General features: G+C 37.4%; 2 protein-coding genes across 5 annotated transcripts in view; both read right to left on the reverse strand.

Annotated features, from left to right (window-relative positions):
* manba (mannosidase, beta A, lysosomal) overlaps window positions 1–2880 on the reverse strand; it is a 44520-nt gene extending 41640 nt beyond the window's left edge. For 2 of the 3 annotated variants that reach the window (XM_034013619.3, XM_034013618.3), the window contains exon 1: window positions 2455–2879. In XM_034013619.3, coding sequence (XP_033869510.2) covers window positions 2455–2685 — 231 coding nt within the window. In that variant the 5' untranslated portion in view covers window positions 2686–2879. Of the gene's footprint in view, window positions 1–2454 lie in introns of all 3 variants that reach the window. The other variant, XM_034013620.3, reaches the window with a different exon arrangement.
* Window positions 2881–9051: 6171 nt separating this feature from the next.
* On the reverse strand, window positions 9052–20964 carry LOC117409289 (ubiquitin-conjugating enzyme E2 D2). 2 transcript variants are annotated; one of them, XM_034015105.3, is made up of 8 exons: window positions 20472–20964; window positions 13560–13623; window positions 13444–13475; window positions 13182–13259; window positions 11900–12005; window positions 11243–11336; window positions 10952–11001; window positions 9052–9913 (listed from the first exon to the last, which is right to left on the reverse strand). In XM_034015105.3, exons 1-7 carry the CDS (start codon window positions 20493–20495, stop codon window positions 10953–10955), a joined length of 447 nt encoding a protein of 148 aa, XP_033870996.1. In that variant the 5' UTR covers window positions 20496–20964; the 3' UTR covers window positions 9052–9913; window position 10952. The 2 variants fall into 2 exon arrangements, with proteins under 2 accessions (XP_033870996.1, XP_033870997.1); XM_034015106.3 differs by lacking the exon at window positions 10952–11001 and having other exon boundaries at window positions 20472–20947.
* Between the last annotated feature and the right edge of the window lie 5387 nt (window positions 20965–26351).

A 26351-nucleotide genomic window follows, 5' to 3' on the forward strand; every position in this document is an offset into this window, starting at 1 on the left:
AATATCAATACAAAATCAGTCATTAAAAACATAATATGCACAAACAAAAAAAGAGCCAAAAACTTTTATGCAAATTCAATATTTTTTTCTGGAAATCACTTGAAAGTAACAAGTAAAGGGGTCATCCCCTACAGTGAAAGAAATGTGGTCAAAAGTCATCAACATTGATGTGTGGCATTTTTACCACTCCCTAATCCATGCGGCACTGAGATTTGATTCAATACTGTACACAAACTAAAAGCCCAATTTAAAAGGTTTACATTAACAATTCAGACTTAAGCTAAAATCCGATGAAAACCAATGCTGTAAATGTGCCTCCATTAGGGTTGCCGGTGGGGTTCTGTTCATAATTTTATTAAATAAATAAATAAATAAATAAATAAATAAATAAATACATAAAAATAAAAATTTGCACAGTGGAGCTTTGAGAGAGTAGCTCATACCCAAACGGCAATGAACAGTGGTAACCCTAGCCTCCATATTGACTCCGATTAAGAAACACACAGTAAAATGATTTAATCTAATTAGTAATAAGGTACCTGCGGACACCTATGCTATGGAGACTCTTACGTACAGCATGTCTGGGATTTCGCTATGGCTGAAATTGGAGGACTGGCTAGTGAGCTAGCCACGCCTAGTTTAGGGCAGTTTTAAAACCTAAATTATCATTAAGTAGCCCGAAGTTAGTGATAATTGAGGTCTGTGAAACCAGCCAAGTGAGTTTATGTCATAATAATCATGATGTGATTGTATTCCTGTATACAATCCCAGGGCCAGAATCAGTTGTTAAGTCATTAAAGAGGCAGGTAGTTAATTCCACAATAATACTAAAAAAAATAATCTTGATAGTAAAATAAGTTAAAGTGAATGTTGTTATTACAAGAGCCTTAATAGAAGCTCAGGTTGTCACTGCCTGCACACTCCCATCTCAATGGATAACTCCAGAGCTTCCAACAAAGCACCTTTCTCAATATAGTACTACAGTATAGAAAGATATATTAAATGTGAAGTAATTGCAATAGACAGCTAAATGTAACTTTGGCACATTGGATAAGTCATTCATATCAGAGAACTGATACTAGTCTTGGTGATGGATCCATCAGAAATCTTGAGCTTAACATTAGTCTGATGTTGACGACTTAGCAGGCTAACAAATGAACCATTTCCGTGGAGTGGCTCATGCCAAGCAGTGGGGCAACATCCTACAATCAATAATTAACTGTAGAACAAGTCACAGGTCAGTTTCAGTCCAGGGGTGAAAAATATCTAAGGCTTTGCCAACTGCCAAATCATTTAAGGCATTTTAGGGCTATAGATAAAACATAAAAAAAGTTGACTAGCTTTACTGTGTGTTCTTCTGAAAACTGTAGGATATGGAGTAGTACCATCAGAATGCTCAGGTTCAATTATGTTTTACTAAGCAATGGACTTTGACGCAGCAGTACAATTATATATCAGACAACACGATTTATAGAGCCTGAAGAGCCTGATTTAACAGGGAATAATAGGTTACCTTTCCTGACTCCAATATTGCAGACAGACACCATTATTGAAACAATACATCTTGAATTGGTTTACTACAGGAGGGGGTGTAAATATTTGAAGATATTGCTAGAAGCCCATTTAATTAGAGTGACGTAAGATGAATATGATAACTTTTAGGTTCATGAGCTACAGTACTGTAGAAAAGTATATTTCATCTCGCTTTGTATAGAAGTTGGTAGCTCTGGACTAACTGCTATCTATAGGTGTCCCGCTGGGCCCCTTTGCACACTATCTCAGTAGGGAAGGTCATGGTTGTGATGGACTCGGGGACTGCTGTCTGATTCTCTATTCCCTATTAATTCCCTGAATGTTCCTTGTAGCTTCGGTGGTTATATCTAAGGGAGATCAGTATTTACTAGCCTTAGGATATTTTGCTTTTTAATTAATTAATTAATTAATTAATTAATTAATTAATTAACATAAAATAAAGTATATTATTAATGTAGTAATGTCTTGAACCATGCCTCTCTAAAATAATAGAAACAAGTGTCAACCTCACCAATTAATGCCAAAGAAAAGTGTTTTCTTAAAGGGGCTATAGCAACAAAAAAACTGGTAATTTCAGTCACCATATCTATCTCTATATATATATATATATATATATATATATATATATATATATATATATATGTGTGTGTGTGTGTGTGTGTGTGTGTGTGTGTGTTTGTTACAACACGTGTTTCTTTCAAAACTGCATATGTGAGACCTATATACTTAATGCCACAGGTATGATTAATTAATTGTTTCAAGCCAAGTGTAGTATTGCTTTTATAGTTTCTTTGACAATAAATATGACACGATTAAAAAATGATGACTGTAGTGTTAGCATTTTGGGTTTTTATGGACTTTAGACACACACACGTATCGTGGATTCAAGTGAACGATCTCGTGTGTACATCCATGACATACCTGTATCAGTCCTTGTTTCAGCAGAGCTGAATGCACACAGCCTGGTACATCCGCAACCAGAGCCAAAGAATTGTTAGCGTTATTTATTTTCCACTTTCCCTCCAAACTGTATGTTTCCAAACCCGGTTTGTGCGGGGCCGTCCCAGATATTTCTTTAAGCCCGAATATAGCGAAAGTACTCCAAACTAACACACATTCTAGACCTTTACAAATACTAATATTCGAGTTCATCTCGGTGGATATAAACAAAAGGAACGAATGGAATGTACTTCCACGACCGTTTCACTGGTAACCTTTGAAATGAAGGTTGTCTGGTGTCATGTGTTTTCAATGAATTGCAAATTTTCACAACGATATTACCAGAACTAGCTATACAAAAAAGACTTCAACATTTTCCTGTGCGTCAGGACTTCCGTATACTTTAGCCGCAACTGCACAACCAGATCAGGTGACTGATCAGATGACTGATGTAAAACCAAACCAAAAAAGAAAGAAAGAAAGAAAAAGAAAATTAAAATAGCTTTCACTGCTTTGTTGCTAATGAATGTTTTAGAGTGACTTGTATAAAGCTGATATTTTGCATTTTGATTCTATGCCAAAACCGTTTTTTTTTTTTTGTAAGAATATATGTATGTATAGAATGTGGTCAACAGAATAGCCCTGTCCTGTTACTTAAAAATAAATAAATAAAAGTCCTGTAACAGAGGGTTAGTGTTTAGAAGCCCTTATAACAACAATTTACATCAAACTTTAGTCAGGTATTACAATAATGTCAAACACATTTTAGCAGATGTTTAAAAAAAAAAAAAAAGCTAGTTGTCCTATATGCTTTTACACATACCTTGTTGATACACTATGTGACTCATGAAAACGTTGTCCTGTGCTGTTCACATTTTGTTTTTGCTCAGAGCTTCAGTGAAACTTACAGGTGGCATTCATTACCTCCAGGTAAAAGCAGGAGCATATGTCTGTTTTGTTCAGTGTCACAAGAAGGCCTCAAAAGATGAGGCTGTGGAGAATGTGGTAAACTATTAATCAATTAATATGATAGCACTACATTTCTGCTGTATATGATTAATGTAATCAGCTGGTTTCACAGACTCAGTTAGTGCTAATCTTGGAATACCTAATCTTGCCTTAAGTGAATAAGGTAGTTCGGGTTTACTGCTAATCTAACCTTGTGAAAGCAGCTAATGACAGGTTTTAAAACAACCAGTACAGGCAGATCCGAATTCCCAGCACAGTAGGTTTATTTTTGTCATCTCGTCCAGTACAGGCAGATCCGAGGTTCCACCAAAGTAGGGTTATTTTTGACTTGTCTGCAAACTGCTCTCTAATGACTAGCCTTTCTAAGCCATATGAAATGCAAACAGATATGATAAAGTAAAATGGGGATATAACCCATTGGCATTACCCAAACTGAACAAAATAATGTTAACATTTGTGTATTAGTATATATAACACATATTAACCCTCATCAGGGCACATTGAAATATGTACAGAACTGGGCACCTGGGCTCCATTTGGACTCCAATTTATATATTGTATGTAAGTTACTTTTTTGAAATGGGAAATCGTTTTTGTGTGTGTTTGTATTTATTTTGGGTTCAAAACTAAATAATTTCACACATGAAATATATTTTTTCTTTTTAATCACATATTTTCATCACATGAATTATACTACAAATAGTGATATTATCGAGAAATGAAGTGGCAGTCTATACACTGTTACACACAGTCATTACAAAGAAGTGTTGTATGTCCATGGTCTTTGCACACATGCTTGTAACAACCTTCACAGATAAGCCTGGCTTTCTTGTGTGATGAACGTGAGCAAAAATTGCATCTTTTTCATGCAACCGGGTTGGTTGGTGCTACCTGCTGTCCAACATCCTCCCATTTGCCCCGCAACTGTAGGGCAATCTACAGTCTTGGCTGATGAATACTCCTTGTGTTTTGCAGACAAACACTAATTTGTTCTTGGGTGAGTTCATTCCCCAGCTGTAGTAGAAAGTATCATCTTTGACCCCTGGGATTATTTTGCAGCCATGGTGGTTGCAAAGCTAGCTACACAACCAGGGAAGCCACTCCAGCTGAGTCGAGCATATTGTAAAACAGGACGATTGGCCATCTGTTTGTCTTTCAGTGACAGGTGAAGGATGTTACCAGATGATCAAGGTTGTCTACACCTCCTTTATTCTGATTATAGTGCAAGATGATCTCTGGCTTGTGGTTCTCACCTGCTACTTTGGCATCATGATGCTGCGCTGATAAAACTACAACAGCTTTTCCCTTTAAAGGAACGTACAATGCCACGGTGAGGTTGCCAGTGAATCCGAACACTGTGCTCTTTTCTTCTCTTGTTTTACTAGGTTTCATTTCTTTTGGTATTTCTGGCTTGTTCTAAGTGTTCTAACAATGGTGGTATTTCTTTCTAGTAACTCCTCTGCTAGAGGTATACTTGTAAAGAAGTTGTCACCTACTGCATTTCGTCCAGTGGTTAGCCATGGTCAAACAGTGTTCGCGACCACTGTTTAACCAACTGCTATCTGTCTCTCTTCTCCTGGTTGTCTGACTAGATACACTTCATGTTTCAAAGGATGGGATGTAGCTGCATCACAGTTACAACATATTTTGATGCTATGCTTTGCAGGTTTACTGCTTGAAAGGACAGCTCCCTCGAAACAGGACAAGCTGCTCATCAACTGTCATGTCAGTACCCAGGATGCAGGGCTTTTCCAGACATCATAGATTGCTCTTCTCTCCTGTCTTGTCTGTCTGTTGTCAAATCTTAGGAATCTCAAGATAATCTTGAATCTTTTTTCTCACATGGTGACTGATAAAATGAGTTGCCTCTGTCGACTCCTGCATGCAGCAGAAGTCCAATGAATGCCTTCACTTCAGTAATATGTCTCAGTCCACTGTTTCTGGTTTTCTGGGTGTGCATCATTCCACTCTTTGAACACATGTTTAGCTTCTCCATTTGTTTGTCTTACAATGATATCCAGTATTTCAGGGGTAATGAAGAGCTCATGTGGCGCCTTGATGGATGTCAGTAACTCCTGGAGGACAGCGAATGTCCTGTGCCTGGCGTCTTCTTGAGGTTCCCGAAAATCATTGCAGGCAAACCTTTACATACATAGGAGGCAGTGTGGTCCAGTGGTTAAAGTCCAGGGCTTGTAACCAGAAGGTCACCGGTTCAAATCCCACCTCTGCCACTGACTGACTCACTGTGACCCTGAGCAAGTCACTTAACCTCCTTGTGCTCCATCCTGTGGATGATATATTAAATCAATGTCCTATTGTAAATGACTCTGCATATAATGCACAGTTCACAGCCTACCTCTGTAAAGCACTTTGTGATGGTGGTCCACTATGAAAGGTGCTATATAAAAAATAAAGATATTATACCATCCCATTGCATCCAATCATGTCATTTCTGTGAGGCTGTTCCACATCTCCTGCAGCTACAACAAATCCATGACCACGTCCCCTAGCTCTCCCTCGTCCTCTTACTCTGCCCTGCAGTGGTGCTTCATTTGGAGGTGCACCATCACCCTCACTATGGTTACCGCTGGTCTCTTGCTCATTGGGTCAGAGTCTACCTGACTGGTGATCCTCAGCTTTAGATGTCTTATCTCTTGTAGGTACAAACCAATGTCAAAGTCACCATCACTCACTGTCATCATTTAGAACCATCTGCAAAGCTTCTGCTGTTGTATATCTTGCTCGACATGTAGCCATATTGATGACCAATAGGAGACTGACTACACGTGAATCATGCTTGTTTTTTTATAGAAACCCAACTGATTTTCAGGAAATCACCTTTGTGGTTTCATTTTCAGTTTTTGGGAAATTGCCTTTTTAGTTTCAGTTTAAGTTTTTGGGAAATTGCCTTTGTGGTTCCAGTTTCAGGGAAAATATCAAAGAATAGTGAACTATTTGTCAGCAAAATGCATGGCAGAGAAAGCAGAAAATCTTAGAACCAATAAAAATGTATTTTAAAAAGTTTGAATTGTGAATCTACAATCAAAACTTTCTGTAAGAACATTGCAGACATAGTTTCTGACAAAGTCCTAGGAGTAAATTATCAGAAATGAAAAAAATAAATGGCAGCAAAAAATGCACTGCTGGTGTCCAAAAGGACCCGGACTAGGGTTCATTTAAAACTCAGCTTTTAGAAAATAACTCTCAGCGTTCACAATTTGAAAGATGTGTATTGGGCATTCCATAAATAACAGGACGCTTGTCAGTGATTAAGTAACATATGTTGGGAATTGTTGCTCTTCACCCAATATGCACTACATAATCAAAATCCAAGCACTTGTGAAAGGCAAATGAAAGGGCAGGTGCAAATTCACTTAAAGTTGACAAATACCCACATCCGATTTATTTTTTATTTTTTAAAGATGCCCTTGATTTATTGATGACAGTACTTACCATTTTACATTGTCACCAGAAACAAAATCTGAGTTTCTCTTTAATGGGGTTGATTCTTTAAGTGCTACACCAGTCTCCTTTCCACAAGTACTGGTAATGCAGTACATTAACAGCATGGCAGATATATGTTGAGCAGTCATGTCTACATGTAATTGTCATGTTAAATAGAATTAGTAACATACGGCCTTTTCTTAATAATGCTAAAATAAAATGCCATTATCTACCGTTGTCTCAACTACCAATAATCTGCCAATAAACTAATCCAAGATTAGTGCTAATAACATTATGTGAAAACTTGGTTATATGTAATCCAAATAATTAAAGCAGCATGAAGTTATACAAACCTGATATAGTCAATCTGATCTGTGATTTTCTTTTTATTTTATTTTAGTGTGAATTCCAAGATATTCTAAACAGACAGGACACATCTTTTATGAGTGTGGCTGTTCATGCTAAACAGACTGAGATCTTGGCAAAACTAATTGTTATCAATCTAAAATTGTGTATTCTAATGAGGGTGTACTCTAGCAGTTTCATGCCAGAAGAGGGCTAATTAAGCAATTAAAGACACAGCATAACAAAAAAAAAAAAACATACAACCGGTGCCTTCGACTGGCAGGAATATCAGTTACACTCTGGTGTACTAGATGTACCTGAAGTTGAAACATGCAGCGACGTTCAACACATGAAACAAGCAGTATTATATGAAAGAGGAGACGTAATACCCACTACCCCTTAAAGAATGTGGGGTATACAAACCAGAGCACTGTGAAAGCTTGGATTGTTGATAATGGCTTCAACTTGGGAGAATAACCGTCTCAAGGCTGGGCATTTAGCATTTTCACCCCTCAAAAATCTTTGATGTGCTTCATTTAACCAAACTACAATTGCAGAATACCTATCCATCCTGCATAAGCTGCTTGTGAAATGTAGGAATTCATTAACAGCTGGGAATCAATATACTTTTCCTAATCCTAACCCTAGACTGTTTAAACTGAGACTTAATCAGCAACAAAGACAACCCTGTAACCAGCGCTCCAGATAAGGTTTTGGGTCATTGAGTAATTTACTCTCCAATTTAAACACTATGCAAATAAAATATTTTTAGTGAGTATAATGCAACATTACCTTGCAGTCAAACGTACTGCCGTAAATACAGTACATACTTTAATGCTAATTGCTCAGGGTATGCATTAACTACAGCCTAACATTTTAACTAACGTTACTTTGAACTAATAAAAAAAACTTTGAATACCAGGGGGAATCGTCCTTTCCTTATTTTCCACCTAGAAAGTCTTTCACAGCCATTTAGTCCTGCCTTAATATTCGTCAGAGAAGGTGTTACTCTCGATGATGTTAGCTACTGCATTCACCTAGTCTCCTCTCACTAGTACTAGGCTGTTAGTTTTCTGTTCCGTCTCTTGTGCTCTCTTTCCAAATTAACACACACCCTAAAATTTTAAAAACTACTGATACTGCACCAACAAAACTAATTTTGTATTTCTTATTGATCACCTTGACAGATAGGTTAATTGGGACATAAGGTTGAGGGCGACAAATACGGCGCAAAGAAATCGTTCAGATCAAGAATCCAATCGCATATTCACCAGTCAAACAAGCATTGCAAGTGAGTGGATTCATCCGCATGTAACGGGATAACATTCCACAATAATTCTAATGTTTGATTGGTTTCAAGGGATGCAGATGTGCTAGGTTTGTGTGGAAATTCAATACTGCCTGTTCGTGCAACACATTCTACCAAAAGAAAATTAAATTATTGAAATGAGTTATTTTAAGACGGTGATAAAGGTATAATCTGGCACATTTATTTTGCTTAAGTATAGTTCTTCAAAAGAAACAAAGACATGAAAATCCTAGATTTGTGGTGTGCAAACCTTATTGTAAGAGCTTCCCCCAAACCAACCTACAAAACCATCAATTCAAATGAATTTTACATGAACTCCAGATCAAACAACCTTGTTTTAACATTATGAAAAAAAATGATTGCAGTTTTAAACTAGTATGAAGTTACCAGTTATTTAGAACTAAAATATCGGGATGCACACTTTATCCAATAGCAAAAAAAAAAAAAAAAAAAAAAAAAAGCTTATTAAACAACACACAAAGCACTACACAAATTGACCCAGGCTTTAAGTATTGGTTTATGCAACTTTATTGAGGAAAATAAATCAATAGCTAGCAGAGCTATTAGTTGATCATTCAACCATTGACAATTTTGCATCATTTATTCAGTGCTACGTAAAAATGTTGTGGAAGATAGATTAACTAATAGCTCGACTTCTAAAAACAAAAAGAAAACAAAAAAAAAGTATATAACAAAATGTTCTGCCCTTATTTGGAGATTTTGAAGAATTCCCACCCCCTACCCTCCCACCCGATTTCCATTAGCTGCAGAACAAAAACTGGTCATTCCTTTATTAACATGCATAAAAATACAGCATTTATTTTCTGTACTGCTGATGCTTATACACTCTGCAGCAATTCTCCATCCACAATGTCAGTTATGAGCATAAAATTGATAAACCTCAGTCTAACATTATCGGAAAAGCTTACAAGGCGGATGCTATCCCAGCATCAAAGCGATCCTTACAAGATGAGGTTGATAACACAACAGCATCCTTTTTCGTCGACATCTTCAGCATTTGTTAGAGCAATGAGGTATGTTTTAGTCTCATAACCAATGGGCTGTGAAGGTATTGGCCACTGTAGACACATGCTCCATTAAGAGTTCAGAACTTTGGGCGATTTTGATGAAAACTACTTTTGAAATTCATAAAGCTGGTCTTGTCCAAGCTGGAGAAACTATCTTCTTACAAGAGCATGTGCACAAATGGGGGCAAAAACGATATGGTCTGATAAGGGGAGCAGCCAAATAAGAAAAACCAAAGAAACCAGTAATTTAAAGTTTATTCCAGCTATAATGCAGGTTGTTCCAACTTCCACAAGGTAGCATCACATTGCATACTTCTGAGTCCATTCCCGGGCTATTCTGTTGTACCTGTGCAATACAAAAATCAGTAGTTTAAATAAAAACAGTGGTGCAAGTAGCTGACAACACAGTGCAGATTTGTAAGCACAAAAATCATTTCTATAAATCTTTTGAAAATTGTCTTTTTGATCTCAAATATTGAGACAAAAAAAAAAAAAAACACAATCTACATCCACAGCAGAAATAGCATTTCAAATGCCTGTGCATAGTTTTATTGGAACCACTTAAGTAAGGATTTCCTTCAACAGCTCAGTCAGTATTACTTGATAAATCAGTGGAGTACTGCAGCTTCCGTAACATGCAAAATTTTAATCTGGCTGCACATGACTTGCAACAAAAGGACTGTGACCGGCAGCTGGATCACATTATTGAGGCGTTTGGTGATAAAACGAGTGATTATTAACGAGTGATTATTGCTATAGCGCACAAAAGGGTGGGGCGGGGCTGGAGATGCCAAGTGAGTGCTTTGTTGATATGCACGGCCTTTTAAACCCGTTTGACTGTGGAAAAAAAATACTTTTAAACAGCGCGTCTAAAATTAACTGCGTGTGTGAAAATAAATTGGACCTGACGCGCCTGACACGCACTTAATAAATGGACTGCAGAGGGTTAATTGTTAAAGTTTTTTTTTTCTTACTTTTGACATTGGCCTATTTATTATCTATAACTAAGCGTATGTGTATCGCTTTAAGAATGGACAGGTGTCACAAATGACGATGTTTTGAGTTGTGACTGATAAAACCTTTAGTGACCAGTCACTGGGACGGGCAGAAGTTTTTATTAGGGGAAACACTGAGGTTATTTCTAAGAGTAAGCAACATCTATACAAACACTCATCCAGATGCAGATTAAACTGGGAAAACAAAATATAAATCTGGGTATTGGATAAACACCACACTTCTTGCATGTCCAAGCAGTTAATTCTTTGCAGCCTGAAGTGTCGAAATTCCTGTTTGTTAGTTCACAGTAGTAGTGTCTCCAACATGCAGCACTACAGTGCAAACCCATATTGCTTTTCACTCCATTTCAAGATGCTGGTAACCTTACCCTAAAGCATTGCATATTTTTCTGTCCACTCTCTTGCTAGCCTATTATACCTAGTAAAACAAATAGTGTTATCCATAATATAGTCTTTAAACAGATATAAAACTATTGTAGAATGCAGACCAGTACAGATCCATCAAATTATATCCAATTTACACAATTATAATTTCACATTTTATGTACAGATGTAACTTTGTAGAAGCATGTGAGCTTTTTTGTAGAACTTCTCATTTTGGTCTGAGTGAACAAATACTCTATAGCCGTGACTAAAATGAAAGAAACAAATACACTTACTTTTCCCTATCTGTTTTGTAGATGCGTGCAATCTCTGGCACTAGTGGATCATCTGGGTTAGGATCACATAACAGTGAACAAATGGACAAAAGAACTGCAATATAAAGAATTAAAGGCAATGAATAAACTGTAGAAAGTTACAATAATTAGGAAAGAAAGATTACATATTTACAATGAATACATGCCTTCACAAATGCGCTAGTCTTGTTCACATTTATTAATATTTATGGATTTTCATGCAATGTGGTATTCCTGACCAATAAATTACACAAGTGGCTGGTGTCACATACCCAGATTAGCACCAATCTTGAACTGTTTAATCTTGCTTTAGATCAGGTAGTCCAAGAGAACTCCTAATCACTAGCATTTGTAATTTTTGTAGTAACTGTTGGAGTATGAACAGAACTAGATTCATACATCCCACAGCATGCCATTGCATTTTTTTCAATGGCTTTAATAGTTTTACAGGCTACATCTAAATTTGCACCCTATAATGATAAGATATGGGTTATGTCCATCGTTGCAATTGAAGTAATCAATGATTAAAGTGTATTAAGTATACAGCAAACATTTGAGCCTATATCTCAAGACAACCCAGATTTACCATGCATCAACATAAATTACATAAAGCTTTAAAACAATGCAATTTCACATTACCTTTAGAAATAGTTAATGCAGGAGACCACTGTGATCTTAGAATATCGAGGCAGATGCTGCCATTACTGTTAATATTTGGGTGATAAATTCTTGTTGTAAATGCAACCTAAAAAAGAGAAGTACGATCACTTTAAACACAGTAGACACCAGAATGTTACACTCCCAACAAATGGTTTATACAAAATTAGACCCTATAGTAGGGTTCTCCCCAGGCCTTTTCAGCCAGGCGGGCCGCCCGGCTGAAAAAACCCGATCCGCCCGTCTTGCAGATGCTACTGTGATCTAACAATAAGGACTGATTGCGCTTCTAACTAACCACTTGCGCGTTGTTCTGGGTGAAAAAAAAAAAATCTTGGAAACACATGACAGCTGTGTTACGTCTTGACACAACATTTAACCAATCAGAGAGTTGAAGGGGCAGGTTTTCTGTGTTATGTATTTCGAGAGGCTAAAACGTTAACATGACTGCTAAAAAAATAGATTATTTTCTAAGCAAAAGTGATAATGAATGCAGGGTTTTCAAAATAAGCCACCTAATAGTATATTTGCGCCGGCTACTTTAAATATTAAAATTATATTCTGGTATTACTATTCAGTCATTTTTTTTTCGTATTATTGTACTGCAAGGTGATATAGTACATAAGCTATACATATGCACACAAAAAAAAAACCACCACATGTATTCCTTTTGTTGTGATATCGTAAAAATATGTACCCAACTGCTTACGAGAGATATTGGGGGTTCATACAGCCTGTATGCCTTTAAGAAGAAAGGCGTGATGGGATATCAGCAGAACACTTAATAAACCATAATAAAGAACAGTAATGAAAAAGAAAATGTAGAAAATGAAAAAGAGCAACCAGATAGTCAACGAAACACATTATTCAAATTCTTTGTCGTATTATGTATTTAAAGGTAAGGCATGTTTATTTTTCCGTTAAGTGCTCCCGGCTATAATGTTCTGCCGCCCATCTGTACAGAATTCAGACATGTACAGACATTTGAGTTTCAGTGCTCTTGAGTATTACTGAACTAATCGGGGGTCAGAAATTAAGCAGTCACGCCTCTGCTACACCCGTTCAACAATAGGACAAGCTATTCTATACGAAAACTTAGAAATGCAAGTGACATGGAAGTACGTAAATAAAGAAAAATCTACATCTCTATTGCAAAATTAGTTTCAATAGTATTTTTCTAATTAACAACTATTCATATATTTACTTCACATTCAAAACTTACTGATTCTAACAAATCAGACATTCAACTTATGCCAATACTTGCCTTAGGAGGTTTGAAAGGGTAGTCTGTGGGAAAATGAATTGTCAAGAAGAATACACCACCTTGATATGGACTGTCATTCTGTGAAAGAGAGCAACAATGTCTGCATCAAAAGTATGTTTGACCCCTGGGTTACAAATTTAGCACAATTACATATAAGGTTAGTTATACGCCAATTGCCAGAAAACTAGAATGATGAACTGGTCCGTAAATGTCTTACATCCAGCATCTAAATTTATAAAACTGTATTAATTAGGGTACTTACAGGTCCCATGATTGTGGCTTGCCAGTGAAACACTGAAAGAAAATGCAAGTGTTATTTTAAAACCTCACATAGAATGCTTATACGTTTATTTAAGGAGATGCATTTATGCAACTTACTGTCATCTCCAACTGGACCCGCAGAACACTGTGCTGGTGGATCCCGTGCCAAGTCATTCAGCTCCTGTAAAAAGTAGAAGTTGAGTAAATACTTTGTGTTGAAATGTACTTAAGTGTGACACACAAGTCAGTAAAGACAGAATGCTCAGTAACTACTCAACAGAGTATTTTCCCTAAGTCTGGAGACTATGCATACCCATGTACTTACACAAATACGTCCTTGAGTGCAAATCATCTTCTAAAATTACTTAAGAAATTTGGATACAACTTTCGCTTTCATGTTACCTACAGATGCTTGAAATCCAAGACACCCATCTACAGTAAATTCTCAGAGGAATTTGTATAAACCAGGAGTCGGCCAAATAGCCATAGACTAATGTACATTGTTTGTATTGTACATTTACATAACTGCACATACACCATCCACTGAACGTGTACTTAAATGCTTATTTTACATAAAACAAATAGGATTTTATTAAATGCATAATAGCAGTACCAGTAACTGAAAAGGTTTGTGCCGTGTCCTTCAGAAATGTAGGGCCTGAATAAAAGACTAGTCCACATAAAACATGCAGTCCTGATCTCAATCAATCAGCAGATTTGTCTTAACATGTAACCAAGTCAATATAACATTATCGATTAAGGATCTGCCTCCATTGAATATTTCAGTTGCAAAATGTAACTTGATATAGCAGGATGTCTTGGTTGCAACAAGCTGAACCTTGCAATTCAGTTTTGTAATAGTACAAAATATGGATTATCTATATTCATCTTCCCATATTCCACATTTTTAGTACTCCAGAACAGAGGTTCTCAAACTTTTTGTTGACTGGCTTTTAAAATGTCAGTACGGTAGCTTTTGCATAAAGGAAAACTGAAGCTAAAGCTTAGTCTGCATAAAGTAGTGGTGTTATTATAATCATTTCCAAGCGATAAGGTTTATTACATTGTTGCAGACTGACATGTTTTGAAAAGCCAGCTTCTTTTCAGTTTGGAGCCTTGTCTACAGGGAACTCTAACCCTAATAAGTTAAATACTACAGTACTGGTATACACTGCATACAGGGCTCTCCAAAACTCTTCCCCCATCCCCTAGGGCTGAGACAATTCACTGTGTATCGATGCATCGCGACACGATACACCTTTGTGTATCGTGACACAAGCTTGAAAAGAGTAGCTAATATATTCCACATTTATTAAAAGAAAAGGTCTTGGTTGTTTGAACATAACTCCACTTGATCCTAGACATATCCCACTGTGCAATGAGCAAAACATTATTATTAATAATAGACCCAAATGTTTTTTTCTGTATTCCATTACTAGCAAGCAGGGAATACTGACACTACTAAAGGCTTCAGAACAGGCTGCAGATACGCGCCTGACCAATAAGAGTTGAGGACAGTGGTGACTCTGGCCAATGGGAGTGTATCAGAAGCAGAGACAGTCTGCTTTTGTTATGGACAGAGGAATCAGGAAGCGAGCAGTGTCTGTACAAACTCACTGCTAGGGATGGGAATTTTAAATGTTTGAAAACGTATAAACTCTAAAAGTGGTAAAATGCATAACAAAAAAAAGGCATAGCAACAGAAGCCAAAAGTTAAATTCCATAAAGATCAAAAGGGCAACCAACCAATCTACTCAACCAGGCATCCCACCACTGCTCTCAATATTAAAGGAGACCAACTGCTCCAGAACCTTTAAAATATTTAGGCACATCTGTTGTATAACTCAAGACAATTAACAATTTTGAATTTGAATGTATTTTACTAACCTATGTTTGGTATGTTAAAAGTAACAATGATCACAAACCATATAAAATGAGGTGATCACAATATGGAAATGTTTGTTTTATATTCCCGAGCGGAATTGATGGACCCTATAACACCGTGAAAAGGTAGCCTTACTGCAATTGTTTAAATAACGTACATGTAATTTCTCTTTTCATTGTTAACATCCTGACAACGTTTTACACTTATAACTTTCAAGATTGTTTCAATGTGTTTTTTAAAACGTCCGCTCTAGTGCACCGATAGTGTAAGGTTTATTGCCCACATTGTCAAACAGCTAACACAGCAATAACAATCCACTTGTGTGTTTTTTTGTTTGTTTTTTTTAATTGCTCTTCCTGCAGTGACTTAGAGCAGGGGACCCCCTGCTCTTACGGTCAGAGATTTCAAGCTAGGTACAACATTAAGTAATTTGAACTTTGCAACTGTTTAAAGAGCTGAAAACAATTCAAAAGGTAATTAAGCAAATTATTAGTCCAATTGGGAACCACCGATTTAGAGGACAGATCTCAAACCCCAGTGCACTAGAGCACTGAAACAGATTTGAAACAGACAAAGTTATAAGTATAAAAAGGTGTCAGGATGTTAATGAAAATTAATTATAGGTACGTTATTTAAACAGTTCTAGCAGCACGTGGGTACGTATAATGCTATATTTCAGAACCCAGCTACTTATCCTCATGTATGCTTGGCTTAAAGAGTATGGTAAGTTTAATGGTCTTTAGTGTCTTTTCCAGTAACATGTTCCCAGGAATAGCCAAAACCTAGCTTCTTTGGTAAACATTTTACCATTAGCCAACCAGGCAAGATTTTTAGAGAGTGTAACATTTTAACTGTATATAGTATAGTAAACATGGCTTCTGTTTCATGAACGCAGGAAAATGGGTCAGCGTGCCAAAAAGCTGAAAAAAACAAATTTACATCCATTTAAGAAAATACCCACCACCGATAATGGTGTAATTCAACTCGTCCGAACTTTCTCGCCGCACCGCACACGTCTTATTTGTTGTACAGTCAACATTTGAGACTACATACTGAAATGCTGCTGTAAATACTCTACCTCGACATGGCAATTTTTTACAAATCATTTTTTTTTTTTGTTTTGTTTTTGTTTTTTACAACTAAGCAAACAACTGCACCAATAAGCCAAAAGTAAAGTGTCAACAATGATAAAGAAAGAAATTATGAAAAAAAACAAAAATAGAGTGGAGTGGACAAAAGACTTAATCTGGCTTCATGATGACAGTGAAACAAATGTCAGTTACCCAGACTTGCAGATAAAACAGCAGCTTTTTTATTAGGAATTCAACATTTAGTTGACCTCATATGCAGTCTCACAGTAATAGTTTGCAAGGTTAGCAGGTGTTTGTCTACTGCTGTGACTGCAGCAAAAAAAGAAGCACCGATGGATACCCAGATACATCACATGGAAGCTGGACAACGGGATTGAATTGTCTAATGTTTTGATTTGGGATACAATGTGTTCAGATCAGAAATGCCGTTCACAATCTTTACAGGGCTTGTCCGTATCAGTAGTAAGATTGGTGCCGACTTGGGAAAGTCTACAAGCGACAACGATCTGAGAACAATTATTTGCATTATGATTATTATATGAATAGTGTTTTATTAGGATTAGTATAAATTCGTTGCTTTTAACATGGTAACAGCTCGGTAGCGGGTTTGTGTGTAATAAAATGAGTATCATTTGTACACATACATTTTCAAATCTTGAATACAGTATTTTCATTTTCTGACAAGCATGCCAATGTGTGCATGTTAAATGGCTGAAATACAATAGTTTGAAAGCCTTAGCCAGTTTATTTGAGACATGGGCTCTCTTTGATTACCGTACACATTAGTAAAAATACAGAAATGAAAAACAATTAAAGAATATGTATGCAAGCTAAAGCTTGCTTTTTTTTTCCAGGACCGAGTCCGTTTGTGTTCACAATGCAGTTGGCAAGTGCACTCGGCTCGTTTATATGGTGTGTGAACCGGATGTTTGCAATATCCTGAAAGGCATATTGAAAGATGGTAGCTATCGATGTATTGCTCCAGTTTATAATATAGCATGTTCTAGATTCTTACATATTGCTGTGTTAGAAAGCACTGGGGAGCACTTTGCCAATTAAATTAATACATTCCTCGAATGCCTACAGTAGGAGAATGCAGTTTATGCAATCCTGCATGGTTCTCCTAATGTTGGCATTAAACAAAGTATTTTGAGAAAAGATTGAATATATTTCACTATTTTGTGAGTTTTGTCGAGTTCGAAAAGATTTTGGTGTCTGGCCAAAATTTCAACCAGAGAGCGCTTCAGTTTCTCACACTGTCCATGTAGTTTAGGATTACCAGATTTCCACAGTGAAAAACGGGGAGTTTTTCCCTTTAAATTTACTGACACCGTAGTACATAACAGTATATAAAATAACACAATAACATGTAAAAAAATTAAACATCGGGTGAATTTATTGCAGATAACACATTACTTATTTTTTTATAGTGTCATCTACTCAAAACAAGTTAAAATGTACAAAAGGTCAGATTTAAAAAATAGATCAGTAATTACCACATAAAAATATATGGTATACATATAATCAGAATGGTTAAACAATCCATAAGATTGTTTATTTTATTTTTGACTTGAGCCAACACACAACCTAATACGTTACTCTGCTATTAACTTGCTGAGCAGGGTGACAGAGTTTTGTACTTATTATTGGGCCAGTTAAAATTGTATCCGGGTCAATAAAAACACTACCTCGGTGGCCCAAGGGGCCAATAGTAAAAAATCTAAATGTACAGCCCTGCGATAGTTACAAAGCTAATTGTATGTGTAACATTTTATAAGTGGCTACACTGCAATTTCTGACCCCCCCCCCCTCCCTCCCTCCCTCCCACCCAAATATAACTGAGGAAAGCTAGTTTCATCATGTCTGCAGGGCTTCAGACGTTGTCAAACACACATCCAAACTAAATCTACTTCTGTACTAAAACTCCATCACAAAAAGTAGCTCCAACTGATATCCCCAAGACTACAATCACAATATGTGGAGTTCACAAATAGTTTCCTCAATGTAATCTGAAGGTATTCAATAGTGAACATGTGTCTTAAATGGCTAGATCTTTGGACTTTCAGAAAAACTAATTTAAGGCCTAAAATGTATACCGTACCTTCCAAGAAAAGCATACTTTACAAAGTGTTTGCTTTCAGTAAGTTTAATCTTGGAGTTGGAAAGAAGGAAACTATTGAAAAGGTTGTCTACCTTTGTCTTGATAGTTTAAAATGCAGTACTGTAAAGAACTCTTCAATAAGTCAGGAAGTAACAAGTCCAATGGAAATCCACCTGGGAACAATACAAGCAAGCCTGCCACCCTTGAATCAAAAAAGTGATGTTTATATAAAGGGTGATCAAATAATTATGCTCATTTTAATGCAAAACAGGTATCGGCGGTGACAAGTGATGGTAAATATACAACTTATGGTCATACAAAAAAGAAAAAAGAAAAAAAGGTTCAAGCGTCCACCCTACATATCAACATGGTGTTCCATTGCCAGACACCAATACTGACCTGGAATTGGTTATGCATACTGTTTAAGAGTTAAACACATCTCTAATATCCCAAATGTGTTTAATGACCCTCAAGACTGACAGATAGAACAATGGGCCAGCCCCAATTGAAAAAAGCGAAGATGAAGATTATGTTTTTACTGTAACAGCCCATACATTTAGTGGTCAAAGTCATGTTTCACACCTTGATCTATTTAGATAGTACAGTAACTTGAAACGCTTAATTACGTCTACCTTTAGTTTAAGCAACGTTTTTAAACAAGTCAAATTACCTGACTCCCTTGACCAACTAGATTCAATAAGATCAGCTTCGCGGCCAATATTTACTTCTCATATTCAGTAGAATGTTGCAGCTTTAAAATACACGCACATTGTTTAATTTATACATTAACTAATAAATACATAAAAAAATAAAAAAGTAGACCTGTAGTGTCTTTTTCAACAAACGGACAACTGGTTCATCCTGACAAGGTCATTTTTATACTATACTTCAAATCACAATCTATACAACACATCCTAGAATATATGTTGTCGATGACACACCAGGTGCGTTCAAAATGATTTAGGCATGAGTAATCTCCAAGAAATATTTCCCACATTAGCTGTTCAAAATGCTCCACCCTCCATGGTTGAGAAATACAGTAGCCATCCATACACATGGAGGTCGGCACATAATGATTGAAAATGTAAGACTCCCGTTTAAAAGTGTTTTTAAATTCCAAAAGTTATAATTCAGTGTACATAAAAACAGTAACCACATAAGACGATATACAAATACTTATTACACGACTAGTGCTAGGCCCGGATACGCTTACACAGTCCACCCCAGCCGCCATCTTACAATGAGAAGTGAAAAACCACAGAAACAGTCATGGAGAAATAAAAGCAATTATGTGTATTTTACAAAACAGTTAGGCTACTTTTCATCGAGAGTTAGTAATCTACCGGAAGACATTAAGCGTTATGAAATAAAGCACCGAATAATGATCGTATTCCATCCATTAATTAAGATTGTAGTCCTATTATTGTATAAAACATGGCACACACATTCATAACTAAAAGGGGTGTTAGGTTGTTAAAAGGCTGGCGCAAGCTGTGATGCAAGTTACCGGCAGTAGTAATTATTGATTTAAAAGTATAGGAGATTACATAACATTAAACATGAGATCAGATCCCGAGCGGCCACCATCTTCTCTGAATTTAGTCACACACCGCCATTATTATACACATTAATTTCAGAGAGCAACGCGGGGATCCCAGGCATTTCTGTACAGATCAATAGTACTAGGTACCGAGGAACATACAATCTGAAACCACTGAACTGCGCACACCAGTACCATACACTTAGCAGTACACAGGCAATTTGTATTTTCCAAACGCCGGTATATTACAAGTCACCCCAGTATTAACTGCACACATTACATATTGATGTTATCCCAAATTATTCCCGCCACCAGTCGAATGTTTCGCAGTTTATATATATATATATATATATATATATATATATATATATATATATATATATATATATATATATATATATATATATTTTACCTTGTGAATTCGTTTCAGCGCCATTCTTTTTCTTTGTGGTTATCAAGGAAGGGGGTAATGTGGTCCGAGTTGAAATTCACCAGTACAAAAACACTCGTAACGCTCTCTCCCAGTCACACAGCCAGTCTACGATCAAGTGGGGGTTTCTCTGTCACTGGTTTTGATGGCTCTTACAACGCTGGGTACAGCCAGCAACTACTTCCCTCTCCCTCGCTCTTGTGTTCTCCGCAGTTACTCAACAAGATGTCCGCTTCTGCCGGAACTACACACACCCAGCCGGTCGACCTCTGTCGTATCACTCCGCCCCCACCGCACCACAAGGATGGAACCAGTTCCCTTGTCGGGATGTTTTTAAGGAACACAAATCGCAATACACTTAAAAATAACGTTTGTGATTAACAGGTGAACGGGTCTAACACTGGTCTCAACAGTTTGCTGTGGTTTATGATGCTGTTTCCCAATCCAAGTGTGCATCACATACAAATACCACTACTAGAGACTAGAGTAATCGGCAGGATACACCTGGATACTAAGACGAGTGACGTTTAGACATTTTATTGTATCAGTGTTGTTCACGCGAGACTACCAAAAGCTGGAATTGTGTTATATTACTCACAGTGTGCGCGATTACGTAAACCGTTGTGTATTGAGGGAATGACTCTGCTGAATATTTCCATTTTTTTTTTTTTTTTTTACATAAAAAGGTACAGCGGTTACGGTACACTTAACTCACACACTCACAATGTTTTTGTCGTTAAGCTTTAATAGAACATTTTAAGAAAAGCAAAGTAAAGAAAATACAGAAATTATTAATGTATTTATGAAATAAAGACGAAAATATTACTGCGTATTAGTTACCTTTCGTTCAGGTGAATGTCGGATGTAGTAGCCACTAGAGGGCGCGAAATAAACTCGAAATACAGTAATAGTAACAGTTTAATTAATAGTGACAGAGTGAGGTGAGGGGTTAAGGTTTAGAGGTAGAGGTTTTATTTAGGGATTACGTTTAGGATTTAGGTGTAAATCGCATATTACGTGTTACGGGCTGAAGTTGCGCATGTACAAATAATGGTGTTGGTACTATGAAGGCGAAAAAATGAGGTTTTAAAAATATGATTTGCCAAAGATATACCGCCTAAGCCAGGACAGTTTTTTTTATAGATGTTTTATGTTTGGATACTTAAAAAAAAACTGCGCGAACGCAACGAGAGTCGTAGTTGTATTATAATGGTACAGCTGTATTTCGTTTTACTATATTTTTGTAAATAAGTAGAAGTTTTTTTTTTTTCCCCACATTTTTTATATATTAATATAATAAATGTCAAGGACGACGAATTTCTTAGAATGTTGTGTTTTTCAGTGTGTGAGTTAAGTGCACCGTACCCGGTACAGCATTTAAGGTTATTATATTTAATATAGCCTATAAACCCATGGCTTTAGCCCTGACGACCAGCATAAAGTGACCACCTGGAAGTTGGTTACTTATTCCCGGTTCCTTATTTGCGATGTAGTTGACAAAGCAGCGCGTCCTTTTTCTGTGTGTTTTAACTCACTTACACATCTTGCTCAATTCATATATTGACACTATTTAAAAAATAATCGCTCCTTCTTTAAAAAAAAAACAAAAAAAAAAAACAACGAAAATATTAATAACAAATCTGTATCAGCAGCATAGCGGTTCCCTATATTACCCGCTTGTTTCGCCCCATTTAAACCACCTTAGATGCCTTGCTCACTAAATATCGAGGTACCCCTAGGTAGGTTATAACCCCCTCTTTGCAAAAACACTAAAGATTTTAGTGAGCAAACCGTACCCCACGATCAGCAGCACCAAAGTGAAACCCATTATAACCTATGCAGAACGCATAGGGGCACGTCTTTGGGAGCCCGGTGTACCCCCTTAGACGGCTTGCTCACTAAATAGCCAGCTATCCCTAGATAGGTTGTCACCCCCTCTTTGCAAAACCACTAAATATTTTAGTGAGCAAGCCGTACCCCACGAGCAGCAGCACCCCAAAGTGTAGCCTATTATTACCAATACAGAACGCATGGGGGCACGTCTTTCGATTATAATTATTATTATTATTATTATTTATTTATTAGCAGACGCCCTTATCCAGGGCGACTTACAATTGTTACAAGATATCACATTAGTTTTACATACAATTACCCATTTATACAGTTGGGTTTTTACTGGAGCACTCTAGGTAAAGTACCTTGCTCAAGGGTACAGCAACACTGTCCCCCCCACCAGGGACTGAACCCATGACCCACCGGTCCAGAGTCCAGAGCCCTAACCACTACTCCACACTGCTGCCACACTGGATGCCCGGTGTACCCCCTTAGACGGCTTGATCACTAAAATCATTAGTGTTTTTACAAAGAGGGGCTTATAACCTATCTAGGGATACCTCGATATTTAGTGAGCAAGCCGTCTAAGGGGGGTAAATGGGTCATCCAAAGACGTGCCCCCATGCGTTCTGTATTGCTTATAATGGGCTACACTTTGGGGTGCTGCTGATCGTGGGGTACGGCTTGCTCACTAAAATCATTAGTGTTTTTACAAAGAGGGGCTTATAACCTATCTAGGGATACCTCGATATTTAGTGAGCAAGCCGTCTAAGGGGGTACACCGGGCTTCCAAAGACGTGCCCCCATGCGTTCTGCATAGGTTATAATGGGCTACACTTTGGGGTGCTGCTGCTCGTGGGGTACGGCTTGCTCACTAAAATCTTTAGTGTTTTTGCAAAGAGGGGGTTATAACCTATCTAGGGATACCTCGATATTTAGTGAGCAAGCCGTCTAAGGGGGGTAAATGGGGCATCCAAAGACGTGCCCCCATGCGCTCTGTATTGGTAATAATGGGCTACACTTTGGGGTGCTGTTGCTCGTGGGGTACGGCTTGCTCACTAAAATTGTTAGTGTGTTTGCAAAGAGGAGACGATAACCTATCAAGGGATACCTCGAAATTTAGTGAGCAAGCCGTCTAAGGGGGTAAATGTAACATAGGGTACCGCTATGCTGTTGTTACAGTTATTGTTATTAATATTTTCGTAAAAATAATGTGATATCTTGTAACAATTGTAAGTCGCCCTGGATAAGGGCGTCTGCTAAGAAATAAATAATAATAATTATAATCCAAAGACGTGCCCCCATGCGTTCTGTATTGGTAATAATGGGCTACACTTTGGGGTGCTGCTGCTCGTGGGGTACGGCTTGCTCACTAAAATATTTAGTGGTTTTGCAAAGAGGGGGTGACAACCTATCTAGGGATAGCTGGCTATTTAGTGAGCAAGCCGTCTAAGGGGGTACACCGGGCTCCCAAAGACGTGCCCCTATGCGTTCTGCATAGGTTATAATGGGTTTCACTTTGGTGCTGCTGATCGTGGGGTACGGTTTGCTCACTAAAATCTTTAGTGTTTTTGCAAAGAGGGGGTTATAACCTACCTAGGGGTACCTCGATATTTAGTGAGCAAGGCATCTAAGGTGGTTTAAATGGGGCGAAACAAGCGGGTAATATAGGGAACCGCTATGCTGCTGATACAGATTTGTTATTAATATTTTCGTTGTTTTTTTTTTGTTTTTTTTTTTTAAAGAAGGAGCAATTATTTTTTAAATAATAGCAATATATTAATTGAGCAAGATGTGTAAGTGAGTTAAAACACACAGAAAAGGAACCGGGAATAAGTAACCAACTTCCAGGTGGTCATAAAGTGCTTATATTTCTGGACTGCTAGCACATAATAGGTTGAAACAAAATCTAGATCAAAGAGGGGTGCCTCTTTGATCTAGATTTTGAGAGTTTAGTATAGGCAGTGGAACTAGAACCATTTAAAAAGTTGTGGTGCTGAACAGGGCAGCCGCAAAGGACGCTGACCTGAGGGGGCGCCGATTGGCTGACGAATAATAAGTAAAACACATTTGTGCAATAACGATTCAAAACAAAAATAACATGACGAAAAAAATCGTCGCCCTCCTCAGTCAGCTGACGGCCTGAGGGGGGCGTCGATTGGCTGATGAATAATAAGGCAAAATAAAAATTATATATGTGTGGTTCGGGTTACCCGACCGATCCTATCAATCTGAAAAATTGACCACTGCGCTTAGCCACGTTTTCGCTCATGCGATTTCACGGAAGCCGCGTAGCAAACAAGATATTCAGTTCATGTAAAATGTTGGGGTCTGAGCAGCGTATCGCCAAGTAGTTGTTTTGCACTATTATTTGAAAAATAGGACCAAAGAAACGCCATTTCTCACACTCCATCTTCATTGTTATTTATCTTGACAGCAGCCTAATTTGTTCATTTTTTATTTGTGACCTGCTAATATTTTCTGTTTATTTATGCTTTTGTTAATTTTATTGCGCCCTGCAGTTTCATGGCCTTTTTTTACGGCTTAGGATGCAGCAATCATATTTATTCCATTGGATGTATCCTATTAGTAGGCTATTTTTTTGGTCATTTTGAGGACTTGTCTTATTTGAAAGAACTGAAAGAGTTCCTTTGCTATATTGTATTGTGACTGACTGTGCTGTGTCAAAGGACACAGTGTGTCATTTTGAGAGATGTCCTGCAGTGTGGATACCAAGCTTTTTTTTCTATTTTGTGGGCGGAATATCCTCCGGTTTTAAATAACCATTCATCCTAAACATTAAAAAAAAAAAAAATGGGACCAGTTAGGAGTGAATAGTCAGATTATTTTCCAAATGGTTTCATGTGGGTACATCTGGCATTAACATTTTTGAAAATCCAGTATTGCACCAAATATAGCCTTGCAGCCAAATAATATTTCTCAAGAACAGGCAAGGATAGCCCTCCTAGTTTAGAGAGTGAGAGTCTCCTTTTCTTTATTCTAGGCTGGGAACCTACCATAGAAAATCAACCCAACAGAGAGATTGGCAGCATTTTCCAGTTCAGCATCTTCTACTATTAATTGTAATTATTATACTGATTATATCCATTGAATTTCCATTGGCCAATTCTCTGAACTATGACCATGGCATCAATGACTTTGCATCACTGAAGGCAAGAAAAGTACATTTGTAGGCGCTAGGTTTCGTTTCTATTGTTGCTTTCCATTGGATATTTACAAAGATTTTGAACCCTTTTTATTTTTTTATTTGCTGACTGCAAGTTCCGGGGGTGGCAGGGGGGCGCTGGATTTATATCTCGTACAGGGTGCCATCAATGATCAGTACGGCTCTGGTGCTGAAAGCCATTGAACAAAACTGTAACCCCTGTATATGATGGAAGCCATGGGGGTGCTACCGCACCTCCATTACCCCTAGTTCCAGCGCCCCTGAGTGTAGGGGTTCCCAATCATGATCTTAAGAGACTAATGCCTGTCCTTTTTGTTACATTTAACACAATTTGAACTATGCACTCCACTTCATTGATTGACAGTACATTTACAATCCCCCAAATCGTTTCAGCTTTAGGAATGCAAGTGTCTTTGCCCATGAATGACTGTTGCAAGATGGCGGATGGCCAGGTGTGGCTGATAGACAGGTGTATCTGAAGGTGTTTTTTTTTTTTTTCCACTATAGTTTATAAGCCTGATTAGTTTATAAGCCTCACCTGGTTTCAGGCTTACTTAGAAAATAGCAAGTGGCGTATCATCATAGGTTCCGTTTCATCAACTGGAATGCTGATCCAGAAGCGGGCGAGCAAAAGGGGAGGTTCTTCAGCGAGAACATTTTGGATAATGATTACTCTAACCTAAATTATTAAAATGACATTTCGAATTAAAAAAAACAAAACAAAAAACAACAACAACATTGGTTAATTTAAAATGATATAATTTGCAACTTGAATTAAGAACCCATCAGTGAATGGAGTGTACATACAATCATATCTTCATCATGACAAACTTCAGTTTTTT

Source organism: Acipenser ruthenus, chromosome 2 (assembly GCF_902713425.1).
Source record: "Acipenser ruthenus chromosome 2, fAciRut3.2 maternal haplotype, whole genome shotgun sequence".
Taxonomy (NCBI): Eukaryota; Metazoa; Chordata; class Actinopteri; order Acipenseriformes; family Acipenseridae; genus Acipenser; species Acipenser ruthenus.

Excerpts from the sequence above, each read along its gene's own strand:
- LOC117409289 (XM_034015105.3), bottom strand. The coding sequence starts at position 20,495 with ATGGCGCTGAAACGAATTCACAAG. Across the intron at positions 13,624-20,471 it reads CGCTGAAACGAATTCACAAG|GAGCTGAATGACTTGGCACG; the intron begins GTAAAATATATA and ends TACTTTTTACAG. Across the intron at positions 11,002-11,242 it reads TACAAAACAGATAGGGAAAA|GTATAATAGGCTAGCAAGAG; the intron begins GTAAGTGTATTT and ends TTGTTTTACTAG.